The following is a 16,835-nucleotide window of genomic DNA, read 5'->3' as shown; positions in this document are numbered from 1 at the left end:
AATCTCATTATCATGGCACCTGACAGTGGGTGGGATATATTAGGCAGCAAGTGAACATTTTGTTCTCAAAGTTGATGTGTTAGAAGCAGGAAAAATGGGAAAGCGTATGGATCTGAGCGACTTTGACAAGGGCCAAATTGTGATGGCTAGATGACTGGGTCATAGCATCTCCAAAACTGCAGCTCTTGTGGGGTGTTCCCGGTCTGCAGTGGTCAGTACCTATCAAAAGTGGTCCAAGAATGGAAAAGCGGTGAACCGGCGACACTCATTGATGCACGTGGGGAGCGAAGGCTGGCCCGTGTGATTTGATCCAACAGACGAGCTACTGTAGCTCAAATTGCTGAAAAAGTTAATGCTGGTTCTGATAGAAATGTGTCGGAACACTCAGTGCATCGCAGTTTGTTGCGTATGGGGCTGCGTAGCCACAGACCAGTCAGGGTGCCCATGCTGACCCCTGTCCACTGCTGAAAGCTCCTATAATGGGCACATGAGCATCAGAACTGGACCACGGAGCAATGGAAGAAGGTGGCCTGGTCTGATTAATCACGAGTTCAAGGTGTTCACTTGGTCTCCAAATTCCCCAGATCTCAATCCAATCGAGCATCTGTGGAATGTGCTGGACAAACAAGTCCAATCCATGGAGGCCCCACCTCCCAACTATAGGACTTGCTGCTAATGTCTTGGTGTCAGATATCACAGCACACCTTCAGAGGTCTAGTGGAGTCCATGCCTTGATGGGTCAGTGCTGTTTTGGCGGCAAAAGGGGGACCTACACAATATTAGGCAGGTGGTCATAATGTTATGGCTGATCGGTGTATATATAGTTTTGTATATAAGAAGCCACCACTGAATTGGTCACATTGTAGAATTTTGGGGGGATATAAAAGGTTTGTTCAATCTGTGAAATTCAGACTGGGCTGAGGGTGAATGTCTCTCTCTGCCTCCCCTGCTCCCAAGTGAAGATCTGTGCCTTGTCCCAAGTAACCATGGAGACCTCTTGCTTCAGTCTTACCTCTTCCCTGTGTCCGAAAATACATTTTTTGAAAATTCTTTTTAGTTTAGAGATGAGATTTAAAAATCTAAACAAATGAACCCTCTCCAAACCTTTTAGAACTCCTGAATCTTTTTGCACATCTGAAATCAATAGATCTTTTTGTGTTTTAAAATTCAACAGCTCTTATGTAAGAAACCTGGCCAGTTACCAGTCAGCTCCTCAAAGACCATAGTTCTCTTAATTGAACAAGTGACGTTCCTAATTATCAATCACTAGCACTATAAAACTAACTCAGTTGGAGCTATCAAGAACCTGGGCTGGAGACCACTGGCTTGTAACGTGAACACAGAGGCTGGTGTAATTACAGATTTGGAGCTTATAAAGCTGTAATATTCAGGATAGCATTGTCTGCACAGTACTACCAATTATTTGTCTGAGAATGGTACACAAATTGTTCCTAAGGTGTATGAACAGTCCTTTATTCTATGAGGCACAGCAAGGGTCTATGCAAGCTGAGGCTTTTGCATCAGGGGTTTAATTCACAAATCCAAACCACAAAATACCACAGTTGAGCTACTTTGTCGCTTAAAAAACAAACAAACACCAAACAGCTTCTTTTGAAAAACCACAATGTCGAAACAGGAAGTGTCGTAGGCCTTCAGAACCTTAGATTAGGTATTTCTGTGAAAGGGCAGTCATTTCCCGTGAGTCTTCAATTAAATCTTAAATGTATTCACGTCTTTATCCATAGGTATATATGTGCATTGCTCGTTTGTAGAGATTTTGTTTGTGTTTGTCATCTGTGGGCACCGTCCTGACACTTTTGTACAGCCGTTCAGTTCCACTTTTCACAGGAAGAGAGAAGCTACTGCAAAGGGAGTTCTCCTTTTCATTTGAGTGCAGTGCATACACACAGTAACTCCCTGTAAGAGGTAAGTTAATGTTTTTAGATTTGTTTCGTTGTTTGTTTTATCCTGGACAGTGCAGTAATTTGTATCTGATTGAGAGAAGCACAGTAATACTCTTTCAGCTATGGTGTCAATGACACATGCACGGGAATATAAATGAATGTAGACTGTTGGTTAATTGTGCTTCTCTGGCCTTTTGGAGATTTGCAATCAGGATGAAAGAAAAATTAAAAAGAATGAATCTATAACCACACTGCAAAGAGAAATTCTATGAAATTCTTTTCTTTTTAAATCAAGTTGGTAATAAAAAAAAAAAAAAATTAATAAGAAAATTCTGCACCCTGGAGTCTCTGCAACTCAGGAAACCACAATGCCATTTGTGTAGCCCAATATATATTGCGTTTTGCAAAGATAAAAGACGTTGACCCTGTTATCAGAAGGTCTGAGTATATGGTGTGTGCATACAGAGCATGTATTGGCCAGCCTAGCAGTAAAACTAATTAATTGAACCTTAGGGTCAGAAGTTTGTGCAGCGAAGGTACTGAATGAATCGCAAGGTCTGCACGAACAACAGAGTTGCTGTAGATGTCATCTTCTATTTTTGGAGATGAGCATGTTTATGACTTGAAAGGAGCATGTGAACATGAATGATACTTGAAAAAACTGCCTCTTTCAAAATAGTCCTGTATCCTTTCTCCTTCTTGACTCAGACATGGAAGCGGATTTTAATGAGATCTTTGGGCAAGCTGCTTTACGGAGCAAACCATCAGAGGATCTGGAAGGCTTTCTGGGTCAGTACCGAAATTCAGATCCCCACTGCTCCCCACAAATTCTCCGGGCAGCCATGTTTAAAGTAGAAACCTTAATTAAATCATTTATTATGAATTGGGTAATTTTAATTAATTGTCTGCCAGGTACAGCAGTGGAACGCCCTGTAAAAAGAATTGCATTTCGATTGGATTTTCATAAATGATGCATTGCAATAGAAATAAATTAAACTTATTTCAACTTATTTTTACATTTGTTTTAATCCTTCATCTATAATACATGCAGGTGAAAAACGAAAAATCATTCAACCCAGCTCTCTGAAGGATCCCAAGCTTGAGGAGTTGAAAACGGTAAAGTTGTCTTTTGCCGAATTGTTCCTACTTTTTGCAAGTGATTTTAATATTTACATCATGAATGCTAAAGGTGGCACAGACTGGACAGCATACAGTACAATAAATTGGCAGATAAATATAATAATATTGACTTCTGAATGTAGATCATTAGACACAAATTACATACTTTTACTGGTTGTGCACTTTAGGTATCTTAATTGCCATGGTAATGTTGCTTTCTCCACAGTGTAGAATTGTGATACAAAAACTGAGTTTGAGCTGGTCCATTGTGTAGATTCATGACCCCTTTTTTTGGCATCCTTTGTGCACTGTTCTCTTATCTTGATACTCAAAATAGACCGTATGGATCTGTCTACAGGTTCTGATTGACTGGATCAATGACACTCTGAAGAAGGAGCACATTGTAGTGCAGAGTCTGGAGGAAGACATCTACGATGGGCTTGTCCTGCATCACCTGCTGGGTAAGACGCCACTCCCCAGCACACAAAATAACACACAGAAATATATGGGAATAATTACACAAAGAGAGAAAAAAAGAATCCAAAAAGAGTAGATGTCCACAAACATTTTATTCTGCTTCAATAACCCAACTCAGCATGAGGCAGTTGTTTACATGCTTTTTTATTATAAATATATATATATACACACACACACACAGGCCGACACATAATACAAAAAATTATAACAAAAAGATGGCTTATCATAAGAAATGTATTTTTCTTATACTGGCAACACTGCAGAGAGCAACACAATGGCATGTTTATACACACACACACACACACACACACACACACACACACACACACACACACTAAATCCAGTACCTACCAAGTTTGGAAAAAAGCTTTATCATGCTCACAAACAAGATAGACTCCAAAAATAGTCAATTTGGCAGCACCTTTTCAGAACTATGTCTTATGTCTGTGATTATACAATTGTTTACAATACGTACAATCACTCTCCCTCTCTCTCTCTCCATATATGTATATACAGTGATCGTAACATAGAATTGAATATTCACACTGAGAGAAATTTCCACTTCAGTTCTGTGAGGTCATTTGGTCAGCGCAGTCCATTTTCTCTGTCTTCCCCAGCCAGGTTGGCGGAGCAGAAGCTGGAGGTAGATGAAATTGCTCTGACAGCTGTGGCTCAGACCCGTAAGCTGGGGATCATACTGGAGGCCCTGCACAAGAGTCTGGGGTTGCCAGAGGAGGCCGTGCAGAAATGGAATGTTGCCCGTGAGTCTTCCAGAGTGCCACAGTGCAGTGACACATGCTGCCCCTCTATGGCATTACTTACCTTCTTTCTTTCTTTCTTTCTTTAATTTGTGTCTTTCTATTGAATTCTTGTGCACACAGTTGACTAGCACAAACAAAAGCAAAATGCCATGATACCACTATCCTGTACAGCTTCCCCAAATAGGAAGTGACACGCAGAAACAGTTAAAGGTAGAGCAGCATTAAATACTATGCGTGTATAGCATTGCCTAACATGAAATAGGCAGAGGGTAAATATGATGAAGCTACTTCCTGGGTCATTATATTTCTTTTCCCTTTTGCACAACTGTGAAATTAAACAATTCCCAAGCTGTTTCTGAACTCAACTTACCATAGGAGGTCTTAAACACAACTGTCTTGAAGAGGTTTGATATTGTTGCAGACCTTAAAACCCCTGTAGTGGTGTAGTAAGGTGGCCAATAAATATAGTGACTGATCAAACTCAGTTTCACATTGTTTCCGGGCCGATTTTGTACCTGTTAATATTCAAGTGCGCATTCTTATTTGTCAAAAGAATGTGCAGAAAACCATTACAATGCAACACCGCTCCTACTTTACTGCACACATTTAGATTAGCTCCACTGCTGCCCTAACACGGACAGACGCAGTAGTGACAGTAATTAGATTGTCGGGGTATGAAGATATTAAATATAGATCAGAAGAAGAAGGGGAAAAACATGTATTTCCTAAGGCTGTGAAAGAATTTTCTATTTTTACTACCTCAGCAACAAAGGAACACTATTTGTGTTGCTGGAATGTGTGTTTTACAAATGACCATGAGAAAAACAGCAATGCAGTAAGTGTGAGGTTCAAGTTATGCAGTATTGAAGCCATGATACTTAATTGTAAAATAATGATTTGAGGCACAGAATCTTGTGTGGCAAATATTTTCAAATGCATGTTTGTAACAGGAAATGTACAGTACTAACTCTATCTCAGTTGATTCCTGGAGTAGTTTGTGCTGAGGTACTTCTGTTTTTTGTGGGGGTTAATATTGATAAGGGAAAAAACTGTTTAATATATTGTTTTATACCCGCCACAGACCTGAGCACAAGTGATTCTAACACTCTTGAGACCTCAGGGGAATGAGTTATAAAAGCAAATTTGCTATTACAGTTCCTGTCATACCAGGGAGAAGATTAAAATGGTTAGAAATAGAGAGGAGATCTATTTGCCCTCCTCGCAGGCTCTTTTGGTTGCTGGTTATCGGCCATTTCATTCTCAAGGATGCCATCCAGTCGTTTCTTGAAGGGTGTGAGATGGAACCCACTAAGGGGCTTCTTCCAGTTAGCCTTTGCAATGTTTCTTTGGACATAAAGACCCCCTGTCAGCTGAGAGTGAGTCTGTGTGCATTTTTGCTCTTCCCTTCTCAAGTGATCCACAACCGGGACCTGCTGGCCACCTTGCATCTACTGGTTGCCATGGTGAAGAAGTTCCAGCCAGAGAAGCAGTTGCCCCAAAATGTGTCCCTGGAAGTTGTGATCGTGGAGGTAGGAGCTTTCACTAACTCCCACTGCAACAACAAGTTCCCCTTTTCTTTTGTATTCAAGATGGAAAATGGAATCCAATGTAATTGATTCAATTGGTGATTACATGTCTCTTATGTGTCCAGGTAACATTGAATTGAAATTATGTTTGTCAACAAATTTCTCCAAAACATAGAACCAACTATTACGTCACAAAATATGATGCATATGTCCTTTTTTCCAACAGGTGAGCAAAAGTGGAATTAAATCTGAGAAATATACAGAGAACATCACTGAATCAAGGTAGGTAGTCTCTGTGTACAAACGAATGCCTTTGACAAGGATTCCTATGTCTTGAATCCAGACTGAATTTAAAAGTAAAAGTTTTGGAGTTGGATACACCAGCTGTGTCTGTTTGAACTGTGATGATTTGTCAATGTTTTGATTTATTGCTTGTTAAATCATAAAGTCTCTCTTTCTCCTTCTCTCTCAGTAATTCCTCGGATGGGAACTCTAAAAGTAAGTCTGGAAACATTGTGTCTTTGTTGCTATGAAAAGGCTGATGAGATAATACTGGGATATATAAATCAGTAGCATCTTGGCATGTGTGAGCTCTTTTGTAACCGAAGATTTCAATTCAATTCAAATATCACCTCAGTCAACGCACACCCTCACATCTTATCGTGTAGAGAGGAAATGTCACAACCAACCTGGCTCTTGTTAACTTTGCTTAATATATCTCAGAGCACATTGCAAACTCTCTTGGAGCTCCTCTGTGCACATTCTGGCGTTTCTTGTCGGCTTGTTAAAAAAAGAAGCAGCTTGTTGTTTCTGCTATTTTGACCGAAGCAAAGCAGCCCAGTCTCGCGATGCAAGCTTTAGCTGCTGTCTTCTCCAGGGGTTAGTTACTAAACCAGCGATCAGAGACATCAACATGTTGGCTGCCAGCTGCTTGCTCTCTTTGTTCTACGATCTAAAAGCCGAGAAGTTGGCCGCGGGAACAATCTCATTAGCCTTCAACTCTACTTGTCACTATAGTGCATCTGTGCTGCTTGAAGGAGGAGAATAGAGAATCTGTGTTGCCCATCTGATCTCAACTAAGCATAATTGTAACAAGGACAAATCTATCTGTTACCAGTTTGACAACAACCATCCCACTGATCCTTTTTGGTTTCAGTCTCAGCTCTCGGTTCGCGGTTCCTTTATTTGTTTTTCTTCTCTGTCTTTAGCAGAAGATGCCATTGATGAGCTGCTGAAGCTGGACCCACAGAAAGTCATCACAGTGAAACAGGTAGAGAGTGGTGAAATTTACTGCTACTTCAGCCTCTACCACAACCAGCAGAGTAGACTTAATCACATCATGAGATCATTGATTTCACACGTGCAATGTTGAGATGATAAGATCATGTCTTGTAATATTAAGATCCTATGTTATCTCGAGATATCAATGAACAAAGTTAGGAACACTTGTCACCTGCCTGTGACTTGTTGTGGAAGGTATGACTCCTTTTTTTAATTATTTATTTAATGTTTGTATATTCATTTTTTTATTTCAGGCAATTTTACACTTTGTGAACAAGAACATGGCCCGCCTAGGACTACAAGTGTCTGACATGGACACACAGGTATGTTTCTTGCTTGACACACAAAGAGAATGAGATTGTGAGAGTGAGGTTAAGAGAAAGAGAGTTTAATAGAATGGCACTGTTTTATTAATGAAAGACAAAGATCGAATTCAAAAAAGTGTAAGAATTCAAACCTGATATTTTTGCTCTTTTCAACAGTTTGGCAATGGGGTTATATTGCTCTTGCTGATCGGGCAGCTGGAAGGATACTTTGTTCATCTGAGTGAATTCTACTTAAATCCTTCCAATAACTCCGAAATGGTGAGAGATGTGCAATTGGTTTAGACCCCCAAGTTATAAAAGCACGTAATTTCACTCTCCTTTCACTTTGCTATTCTTTATTTCATGTTTTAAGTGGTATACAAGTCTATAACCTATTTTGGTAATCTAATCTAAGGTGCAGTGTCATTAATTCAGCCTCTATGCAAACTGAAAATACAACTGTATGAAAACAGCACTCAGCACTTCTTTAGCCGTGAAGCTACACATAAGACTACTGTTCTTTGGATGCAAATTTCCGTTTAAATTACGTATAACTTTTTGCACTCCAGGGATTTCAAAGTGCCCCCCCACCTCGATTAACCCATAATTGTATCCCAAAGCGCAGCCAACCCTTCCTGGCCAGGGAATACACACACACACACACAGTTGTTCTGTAAATGCCTCACCAGTGCAAATTGACTTCCTGTGCCTTCTGAATAGCGCCTCAAGGGGTCTTAAAGTGCTGTAACAAAAACCCACAGGTGCCGTGTGACAAGAGGGGCTCCCCAAATTAGAGCTGATTGGGATTCAAATGCACAGAGAAACTTCACAGAGAGCTTCAGCTTAGTTTCAAAATAAAAAACAACCTCAATACTGTGTGTGGGAGGGAGATCCAGAGTGTGAGACCTCCTTGGCTGGTGCTGTATAAATGTTTGCTGTGGTATACCATGGTAAAGCATACGTTAAGAGCAGTAAAACAAAGTGCAATGATTTGAATATATAAGAAGAAAAATCAGTGTGGATATTCTGGATTCCTGAGCAGAGGGTTGTGGGTTTAGTCCAAGGTGGGGGACACTGCTGCTGTACCCTGTATGTAGAAATAATTTGATGTATTGTAACAAGTATAAATCCTTATCCACAACGTCTGCTAAGAAATGTAATTATAAATGTTTATACAGAAGAGTTTGAACACTTGATTAGAGCAGGATCAGGCAAGAAAACAAAAATGTGTTCTGTGATCATGAATGTCTGATAAGGAACCTGTCTCTAACACATACACATTTCATATGTACAGTGGGGGAAAAAAGTATTTGATCCCCTGCTGATTTTGTACGTTTGCCCACTGACAAAGAAATGATCAGTCTATAATTTTAATGGTAGGTGTATTTTAACAGTGAGAGACAGAATAACAACAAAAAAATCCAGCAAAATGCATTTCAAAAAAGTTATAAATTGATTTGCATGTTAATGAGGGAAATAAGTATTTGACCCCTTCGACTTAGTACTTGGTGGCAAAGCCCTTGCTGGCAATCAAAGAGGTCAGACGTTTCTTGTAGTTGGCCACCAGGTTTGCACACATCTCAGGAGGGATTTTGTCCCACTCCTCTTTGCAGATCCTCTCCAAGTCATTAAGGTTTCGAGGCTGACGTTTGGCAACTCGAACCTTCAGCTCCCTCCACAGATTTTCTATGGGATTAAGGTCTGGAGACTGGCTAGGCCACTCCAGGACCTTAATGTGCTTCTTCTTGAGCCACTCCTTTGTTGCCTTGGCTGTGTGTTTTGGGTCATTGTCATGCTGGAATACCCATCCACGACCCATTTTCAATGCCCTGGCTGAGGGAAGGAGGTTCTCACCCAAGATTTGACGGTACATGGCCCCGTCCATCGTCCCTTTGATGCGGTGCAGTTGTCCTTGTCCCCTTAGCAGAAAAACACCCCCAAAGCATACTGTTTCCACCTCCATGTTTGACAGTGGGGATGGTGTTCTTGGGGTCATTCCTCCTCCTCCAAACACAGCGAGTTGAGTTGATGCCAAAGAGCTTGATTTTGGTCTCATCTGACCACAACACCCAGTTCTCCTCTGAATCATTCAGATGTTCATTGGCAAACTTCAGACGGGCCTGTACATGTGCTTTCTTGAGCAGGGGGACCTTGCGGGCGCTGCAGGATTTCAGTCCTTCACGGCGTAGTGTGTTACCAATTGTTTTCTTGGTGACTATGGTCCCAGCTGCCTTGAGATCATTAACAAGATCCTCCCGTGTAGTTCTGGGCTGATTCCTCACCGTTCTCATGATCATTGAAACTCCGCGAGGTGAGATCTTGCATGGAGCCCCAGACCGAGGGAGACTGACAGTTATTTTGTGTTTCTTCCATTTGCGAATAATCTCACCAACTGTTGTCACCTTCTCACCAAGCTGCTTGGCGATGGTCTTGTAGCCCATTCCAGCCTTGTGTAGGTCTACAATCTTGTCCCTGACATCCTTGGACAGCTCTTTGGTCTTGGCCATGGTGGAGGGTTTGGAATCTGATTGATTGATTGCTTCTGTGGACAGGTGTCTTTTATACAGGTAACGAGCTGAGATTAGGAGCACTCCCTTTAAGAGAGTGCTCCTAATCTCAGCTCGTTACCTGTATAAAAGACACTTGGGAGCCAGAAATCTTGCTGATTGATAGGGGATCAAATACTTATTTCCCTCATTAACATGCAAATCAATTTATAACTTTTTTGAAATGTGTTTTTCTGGATTTCTTTGTCGTTATTCTGTCTCTCACTGTTAAAATACACCTACCAAAAAAATTATAGACTGATCATTTCTTTGTCAGTGGGCAAACATACAAAAAAGCAGGGGATCAAATACTTTTTTCCCTCACTGTATAGCTGCATAACGTCACCCTGGCCCTGGACCTGATGAGTGACAGAGAGCTGCAGGTGCCCAATGTCAAACCTCAAGGTTGGTGTACATTTCCTTCTATATACTGTATTATCATTAACCTTTATAGATCCACTGCTGGACAATTTTTCCAATGGTTTTGATGTACAGGGTCTTGTTTTTGAGGTCACGCCAGCACACCCTCTTTTATGTGTTTGTCTTTTTTTCATCTCTTGGGATCTGTTCTATAGCTTCTTTGGGCTGTTCTTCTTGCAATGTTTCCAGCCCATTGCCATTTTAACATCTTGACACTTTCAGTGATGTCACAGACTTTTGTATGTTCTCGGATCCCTTCTTTTTCAGACTCTTATCTCTTCCACTTATCTGTCTCCAAAGCCAAATGCAACAGTTTCGCACTTGTATTTTACCTCAAACATCAGTCAACAATGCTGTACTTTTTAGGCTAGTCCAGTGCTGTCTATTCAAGACCTACTTTTATTGTCACCTTTAGTGAATCATCATATCAAAAAACTGTCACATTACCACTAACATTATACTGTGTGAACATTTCAACATTTTGACAATCTCTCAGAAGATCCGAAGTTTTGTCCTCCACTTTCTGAGCCATCTCTGCCTGCACAGCATAATAAGTGGTTGGAGATGTCTGTTGAACAGGATTTGACTCTTGTAGTTGTTTTCTTCCTGTCTCAGCAACGTTTGTTTGCATAGCTATCATTTATCCTGTATGTGTCCACTGGGCTCATCTATACTTTAAAATAAGGATTACATTTTCATGACAAATTCCCCAAAGGGAATGTGAAGGGTGACTAAGGGTACTTATGGTAATGCAACCCGTAAAAAAACACAATACATATAAGGGATAATGGTTTATTTGGAATTACAAAGGTGAAATGCTATTTAAATGTCTCAGCTGTGGGATTTTCTATTTGAAATTAAATAATCCATCTTTTCTCATTATGGATGGTTTTCCATTCTGAGAAGACTTCCTTTAAGATTTTCAGGTGACCTCATCTTTCAGAACGACTGTGCATTAAAAGCAAATCATATTGATACAGATGGGGATTTTATGGAATTGGCAGTTCCCATGTGACAGTTTATAGGGATCATATATTACCGTTCCATTAAAACACCCTGGAGTGTGGTTTTGGAGGATGGAATATATTTAGCATTTAGATCGAAAATGTGTCCGGAAGAAGGAAAGTTTGGATGCATCAGCTGCTCTGGGGGTCATCTGAAATGAGTTCCCGAGGTTTCACATTATTTGTTTATTTATTATTTTTGTTCGTGGATAAAAATAAACTAAATTGATGTGATGTTGGCCCTTTTAAAATTGAATGGAAATTCCTCCCCCGCACCACACGGTCAATTTCTAACCTGAAATGAAGCTCAATACATGAACTCAGACGTCTAGAGAAGAAATAAACAAACAAATCAATCAACAGCAACAGAAAACCATGCACAGTATTTGTCTGAGTGTGTGTGGAAATCTGTCCATGCCAGTGTTGGTATATTTGTGAGGTTAGCAATGTGTGCGCTTTGGCGTTTGAGTATGAGTATTTCTTGGCTACTTGGAAATGGCATCTCCTAATGGCAGATACAGCTGTTAAACCTATAGCACTATCTGACAGAAGTCAAAAAAAGTTATTAAACTTAAAATGTAATTAAGATATTAACAATGAAATTGAAAATCACAGGCACTTGAAGCTGAAGCAAAGTGTGTTGGATACGTTCAGGCACTTTTGTTGCCTGTGTTTTTTTAGACATGAAAGGAAAGAAACTGCACTGGACACCTGGCCTGTCTGATTGACAGTATTGTATTGATCCAAACAACAGCATCAAACCGTTTGGCACATAATCCCAGTGACTCAGTGTCAGCAGTCTTTTCACATTATAGTGTTCAAAATATAAAAATAAGATGATATACTCCCTTTTCCAAAGCTTTAATCTTACTTGCTTATACGTGCATGTGTGCCCTCGGGTGCCAATGCCTGTGCAAAAGACACAAAAGAGAAGAATTCTCAGGACAATGATACATTGGTGGAAACCAAAGATGAACTCGAGTTAAAGTGTTTTTTTCTTCTTTTCTGCAGACATTGTCTCGTTGGATTCATCTGCGACACTGAAAGTGCTGTACGCCCTGTTTAAAAGATTCAAATTCAAATGAAGTGTGCTTTAATGAAAGGGCTTCTTTTAGAGAAGGCCCTCCTCTGACTGCTGTCGAATCCTGTGAACTTTTGGTCATACACCTCTTGAACCCTTGCAAGGAATCAATGATCTTTGTTTGCTTCTGAGGATGAGTTTCTTGGATCAAATCTTTTTAAAATTGACTTATTTTGTGTGCATCTCTTTCGCTATTCTTTGAAGAAATCTAAGGATTCTGTAACTTTCAAGACAGCTTTAGCAACCCCTCATGGTTCATTTAATCCACAGGAAGAGACTAAAAGCTAATGCTCCAGTCTGTCCACACCTTCAACGCACATCTTGGGTTTAAAGATCATGGGATATGGAACCTGTCTTTTGAGAATGGGTGTCTGGGGGTAAATAAAGTAAAAAAACTAATATTTCCAACCCAATACAAGAAAGCACCTTGGTATTATTTTAATGCAAGATGCCTCTTACATAACAGAAAACTGCAAAACAAGGAAAAGGGGAATTGATTTTAGCTCTGCTTTCAATCCACAAAGTCTTAACCATAAACTGCAAACTCTGAGGTGCTCCTGCACATGTCTCTGGACATTTCTGCACAAGCCTTACTATTCTTCACCCAAGACCTCAATATGATTGACTGACCTTTGTAGACCATGTGCGTGAACATCAGGGAGATGGATAAAAGCACCAGCATCCCTCAATCTCTGAAGATCTTATTAATGAGGTGCCAGATGTTGTAGTGCATGATTCCTGTGGCTGGGAACAAGATGTATGGCAACAGTGATGAGGACTTAAAAAAAGCAGCAAAAAACATGAAACTGTACATTATGTGGGAAACAACTGTCCTGTATCTAATTATTTAATCAATATGAAATGATCATTGTCAATATGTCAATAATGTTTGAAATTAAGCACCATTCTCTTGATAGTCTGTTTTTGTGTTGTTGTTAGACAAGCAGGTACAGTGGTTTTGTTTCTCCACAAGGTGGCACTCCTGAGTTGCGGATGTGGAGCCTTGCCTGTGTGGCTGCCCGTCACTTGTGTCTTGTGTCTCCGCAAGAGAGAAATCAATTAAACATGATCAATAAAGCAGATAAATGGATTAATGTGCCAATGTAAGTAGCTTGCCTCCTCCCTTGCCATGTTCTAGAGCTGTGACACATACACAGAATGAGACTTTCTTACCTGTATACAACGGCCGGCTTGTTTGTTCAGCAGCGGACAGAGATCACACACAGCCTGTATTTCCCATTTTGCTTGTGAACTGTTTTCACCTCAGACTCACTTTACTGAAACTGGTAGTATTTACTCCACAATCCACTTGCCCATTGCTTCTAGTTCCTTCAGTCACAGTCTTGGAGTTAATGACCTTGAATGTCAAGTCCTCAGTAATAGTTCGTTAGACACAAACTCATAGCAGACTGCAGTGCTTTCAAGCATCTCCTTCAGATAAATGGATTGTGATTTTCGCCCATCTGGGGACGGCCACGTAGAGGACTTGTGCATTTAGCCAACGGCCTAAAACACAATGATGGGTAAACGAGCTCTTAATAGACCTTTCACTAAGCCCTGCCCATCTTTATTAAAGTGTCCCTCCGACAGCTGCGGAATGTAGAGATTGTGGAGATAAAGGTGGCAAGCGAGGGGAATTTCTGCATGCAATTATTTTTCATATTTCTAGATGGGAATTTATGCATGGCTATAACGTGGGGGTAATGTGTGCTCCTTCAGCTGTCCCTCGAGGAGGCTTTAATAAAGACTGCCGGCTGAAAGCAACTCTGAGCTCCCCGAGGAGTGAGTGTCCTCAGACATGTGCTGATTGGGTTATGAAGGGGTGGCAGGGAGTGGGTTGGGGATGATTAAGAAAACACATCAGCACTGATTTACGATGGCACTCACTGAGTCTCAGTTCCCTGATCGTCGTTCCCCATTGGCAGATATGAAGTATAATATGGTTCTTCTGCATGTTAAATGCTTTTAAATGCTGCACGTCTTTTTCTCTTATTACTTTGAGATAAAAATATATGTATATGATTATTTTCAAAGATATATAATTTTTTTTTGTTTCAAAAAGGTATGATTCCCCCTCTGGGCATTACAAGCCAAATAACAAATAAATAAATCAAACACCACTAGGTTGTCTGTGCCTTTTTTCTCTGCCACAGCCAGAGAAATATACTTTTTTTTAAATCAGTTGTTATGGTCAATGAAACATACATTTCTCTGTGGATCAGATATTAAACATGGAGGTATGTCCCTTGCCTGAAGCCTTGCTGTGCTGAATTTCAAAAATGAAACTTCCTTATCTGAAATTACTGCATTTCATTTGAAACGGCAGAGGTCTGACATGGAGTGTAAAGCCAGGTCCGATGTCGGCACAATAATAATAATAATTTTTAACGACACTGGGAGCAAGAACGATTATGTGAGATGGGAAATTCACCTCACAGATAAACCCTTTTTCTATGTAGGTAAATATTCAAATACATGGATTTGTCTTTGCTGTGTTACTTGCAAAGGGCAGCCAGGGCCTCCAACAGTCACCTTCCTTCCCTCGGTTTAATAGTCATTGCACTGCCTTGTCTTTTGCGGTGGAATAAAATGAGTTGGAGTAAGTGTGTGTGTGAGGAGGGGATTGGGTTCCAGTTTTGTGCTAAAGGGAGGAACTTCATGTTGGTCTGGACTGTACCCAGGCACTTCCAAAGGCAAGATCTGGGTGCATTTGTACCTAGAACCATAGGTGGAAACATTCGGAAATGATCAGCATCACCCCCCAATCAGTCTGCTTGATATTGACAATCCTCAGCACTTATATTTCCATTCATGTTGATACCTGACATCTATTTTTGCATGAATACCACCTCACCTGGGCTCTCCAGTCTGGGAAGTCTTGGGGTTCAGCCGATGGCTCGTGACATTGTGGAAACGCACACGCTCCCTTTGCATTCAGGACGTAAAGAGCAGCAGGATCCACAAATCTAAAGCAAAAGAGGCGGCCATTAAAGCTGCTGAAATCTGACATGCCCCTAGCGGAAAGCACGCAAGCAGGCAGGAAATAATGAAGAATCTGAAAGCACACAATGAAGCCTGACAGGGAAGCCTATCAGTTTGGAGCTAAACCTCTTGCAGATAATAGCCTGTCCAATATTGAGTTCCAAGCTTCTTTTTTAAGTGTGCGCATTTATATATATATATATATATATATATTGATCGTGCGCAGAGAGGCAAGCATCGATTAGACTTAGCTCCTCTGAGAAAAACTGTTTCCGACAAAGGCGACAGGACTGAACTTTCCTCAGGATAGGAGGAAATGAAACAGTCATTTACACTTTGTTCCTAGGAAAGATCTTTTTGCCAGTGTCATTTAAGCAGTGGTGTCCATGTATTTGGCGATTAATTAGTATGGACAAATGAAGGCCGAGGGGCAAAAGCCATGATTACAAAATAGCAAACCGAATATAGTCATAAAAAAACAAAAAACAATTGCCTCACTCTTTGTGTGTGTGTGTGTGTGTGTGTTAGACATTGACCTTCTTCAACTTCCTCAATATAACCCCCATCTTTTCTTTTCTGCTATCCTTTCTTTCTCCACTGCTGTGCTTTCAATCTACCTGCTGTTTAAGTAATTGCACTTTGAGGAGATTTATGTACCAGTCTATATCTACCTCCCTGGCTTGTTTTTAGCATTTGTTCAGAAGATATAATTCACTTCGTACTACAGAGATGGCTATATTAGAACACTCACCCATGACATGAGAAACAATGAAAGCATTGAAAGAAACCCAAAACAATGATATCTGTTTTACCATTGTAACACTAAGTTTATGAATGAGTGAGTCTTCAGCCCTTGTCTTTTGCAACTATGAAGTTTCCTTCCATCATTCATAGCTTTTTGAACACATTGTGGCTTGCAAATGACTCAAAGTGGTAGTCAGACACACATATACATTTACAACTCTTTCAGTTTTGCTACCAAATGGTAAATCTGAATATTATTCCCAGGCTTCGTTATCCTTGTAATCGATACACGTTACTTTTTCTGTGCGGCTTTGAGAAATCACAGGTCCACTTTAATTAACAAAGTTAATTCACTTGCCTGTCAGAAAGAAAGACTAAGTGGTTTCAATGGGGTGAGTTATTAATACAAACTATATTTTTCTAACATGAGCTTTTCATATGCTTGGGCATGGCTATTCACTTGCATGCTTTAGAAATGTGTTTTTGTGTGATATGACTTTGAGTCACCAGTGACCTTGGGATGAAGAAAGCATTTATTATACTGACCTATTATGTAATTGCAAGCCCTTGTAACAGAGGAAGGGCTGAAATAGTCTTCTAAATACAATGGATTAAGTCATGGCTGTATAATGTCTGAGAAAGTATGCATTAACAGTGCCACTTACCGTGAGACATGTTGTTCTCT

The 16,835-nt window shown here is 40.4% G+C and overlaps 1 protein-coding gene across 3 annotated transcripts; it reads left to right on the top strand.

Moving 5' to 3' along the window:
* Nucleotides 1–1,644: 1,644 nt before the first annotated feature.
* Nucleotides 1,645–14,544, top strand: parvg (parvin, gamma). 3 transcript variants are annotated; one of them, XM_066705328.1, is made up of 13 exons: nt 1,645–1,926; nt 2,613–2,693; nt 2,956–3,020; nt 3,382–3,484; nt 4,118–4,261; nt 5,675–5,790; nt 6,014–6,069; nt 6,260–6,285; nt 6,999–7,057; nt 7,323–7,391; nt 7,551–7,652; nt 10,252–10,324; nt 12,355–14,544. In XM_066705328.1, exons 2-13 carry the CDS (start codon nt 2,615–2,617, stop codon nt 12,426–12,428), a joined length of 966 nt encoding a protein of 321 aa, XP_066561425.1. In that variant the 5' UTR covers nt 1,645–1,926; nt 2,613–2,614; the 3' UTR covers nt 12,429–14,544. The 3 variants fall into 3 exon arrangements, with proteins under 3 accessions (XP_066561425.1, XP_066561427.1, XP_066561424.1); XM_066705327.1 differs by having other exon boundaries at nt 1,653–1,926; nt 6,996–7,057; XM_066705330.1 differs by lacking the exon at nt 10,252–10,324 and having other exon boundaries at nt 1,651–1,926; nt 6,996–7,057.
* The last annotated feature ends 2,291 nt before the right edge of the window (nt 14,545–16,835 follow it).

Source organism: Amia ocellicauda, chromosome 5 (assembly GCF_036373705.1).
Source record: "Amia ocellicauda isolate fAmiCal2 chromosome 5, fAmiCal2.hap1, whole genome shotgun sequence".
Taxonomy (NCBI): Eukaryota; Metazoa; Chordata; class Actinopteri; order Amiiformes; family Amiidae; genus Amia; species Amia ocellicauda.
Note: the sequence above shows the minus strand (reverse complement) of the source record. Positions and strands in the feature narration are given on the sequence as shown.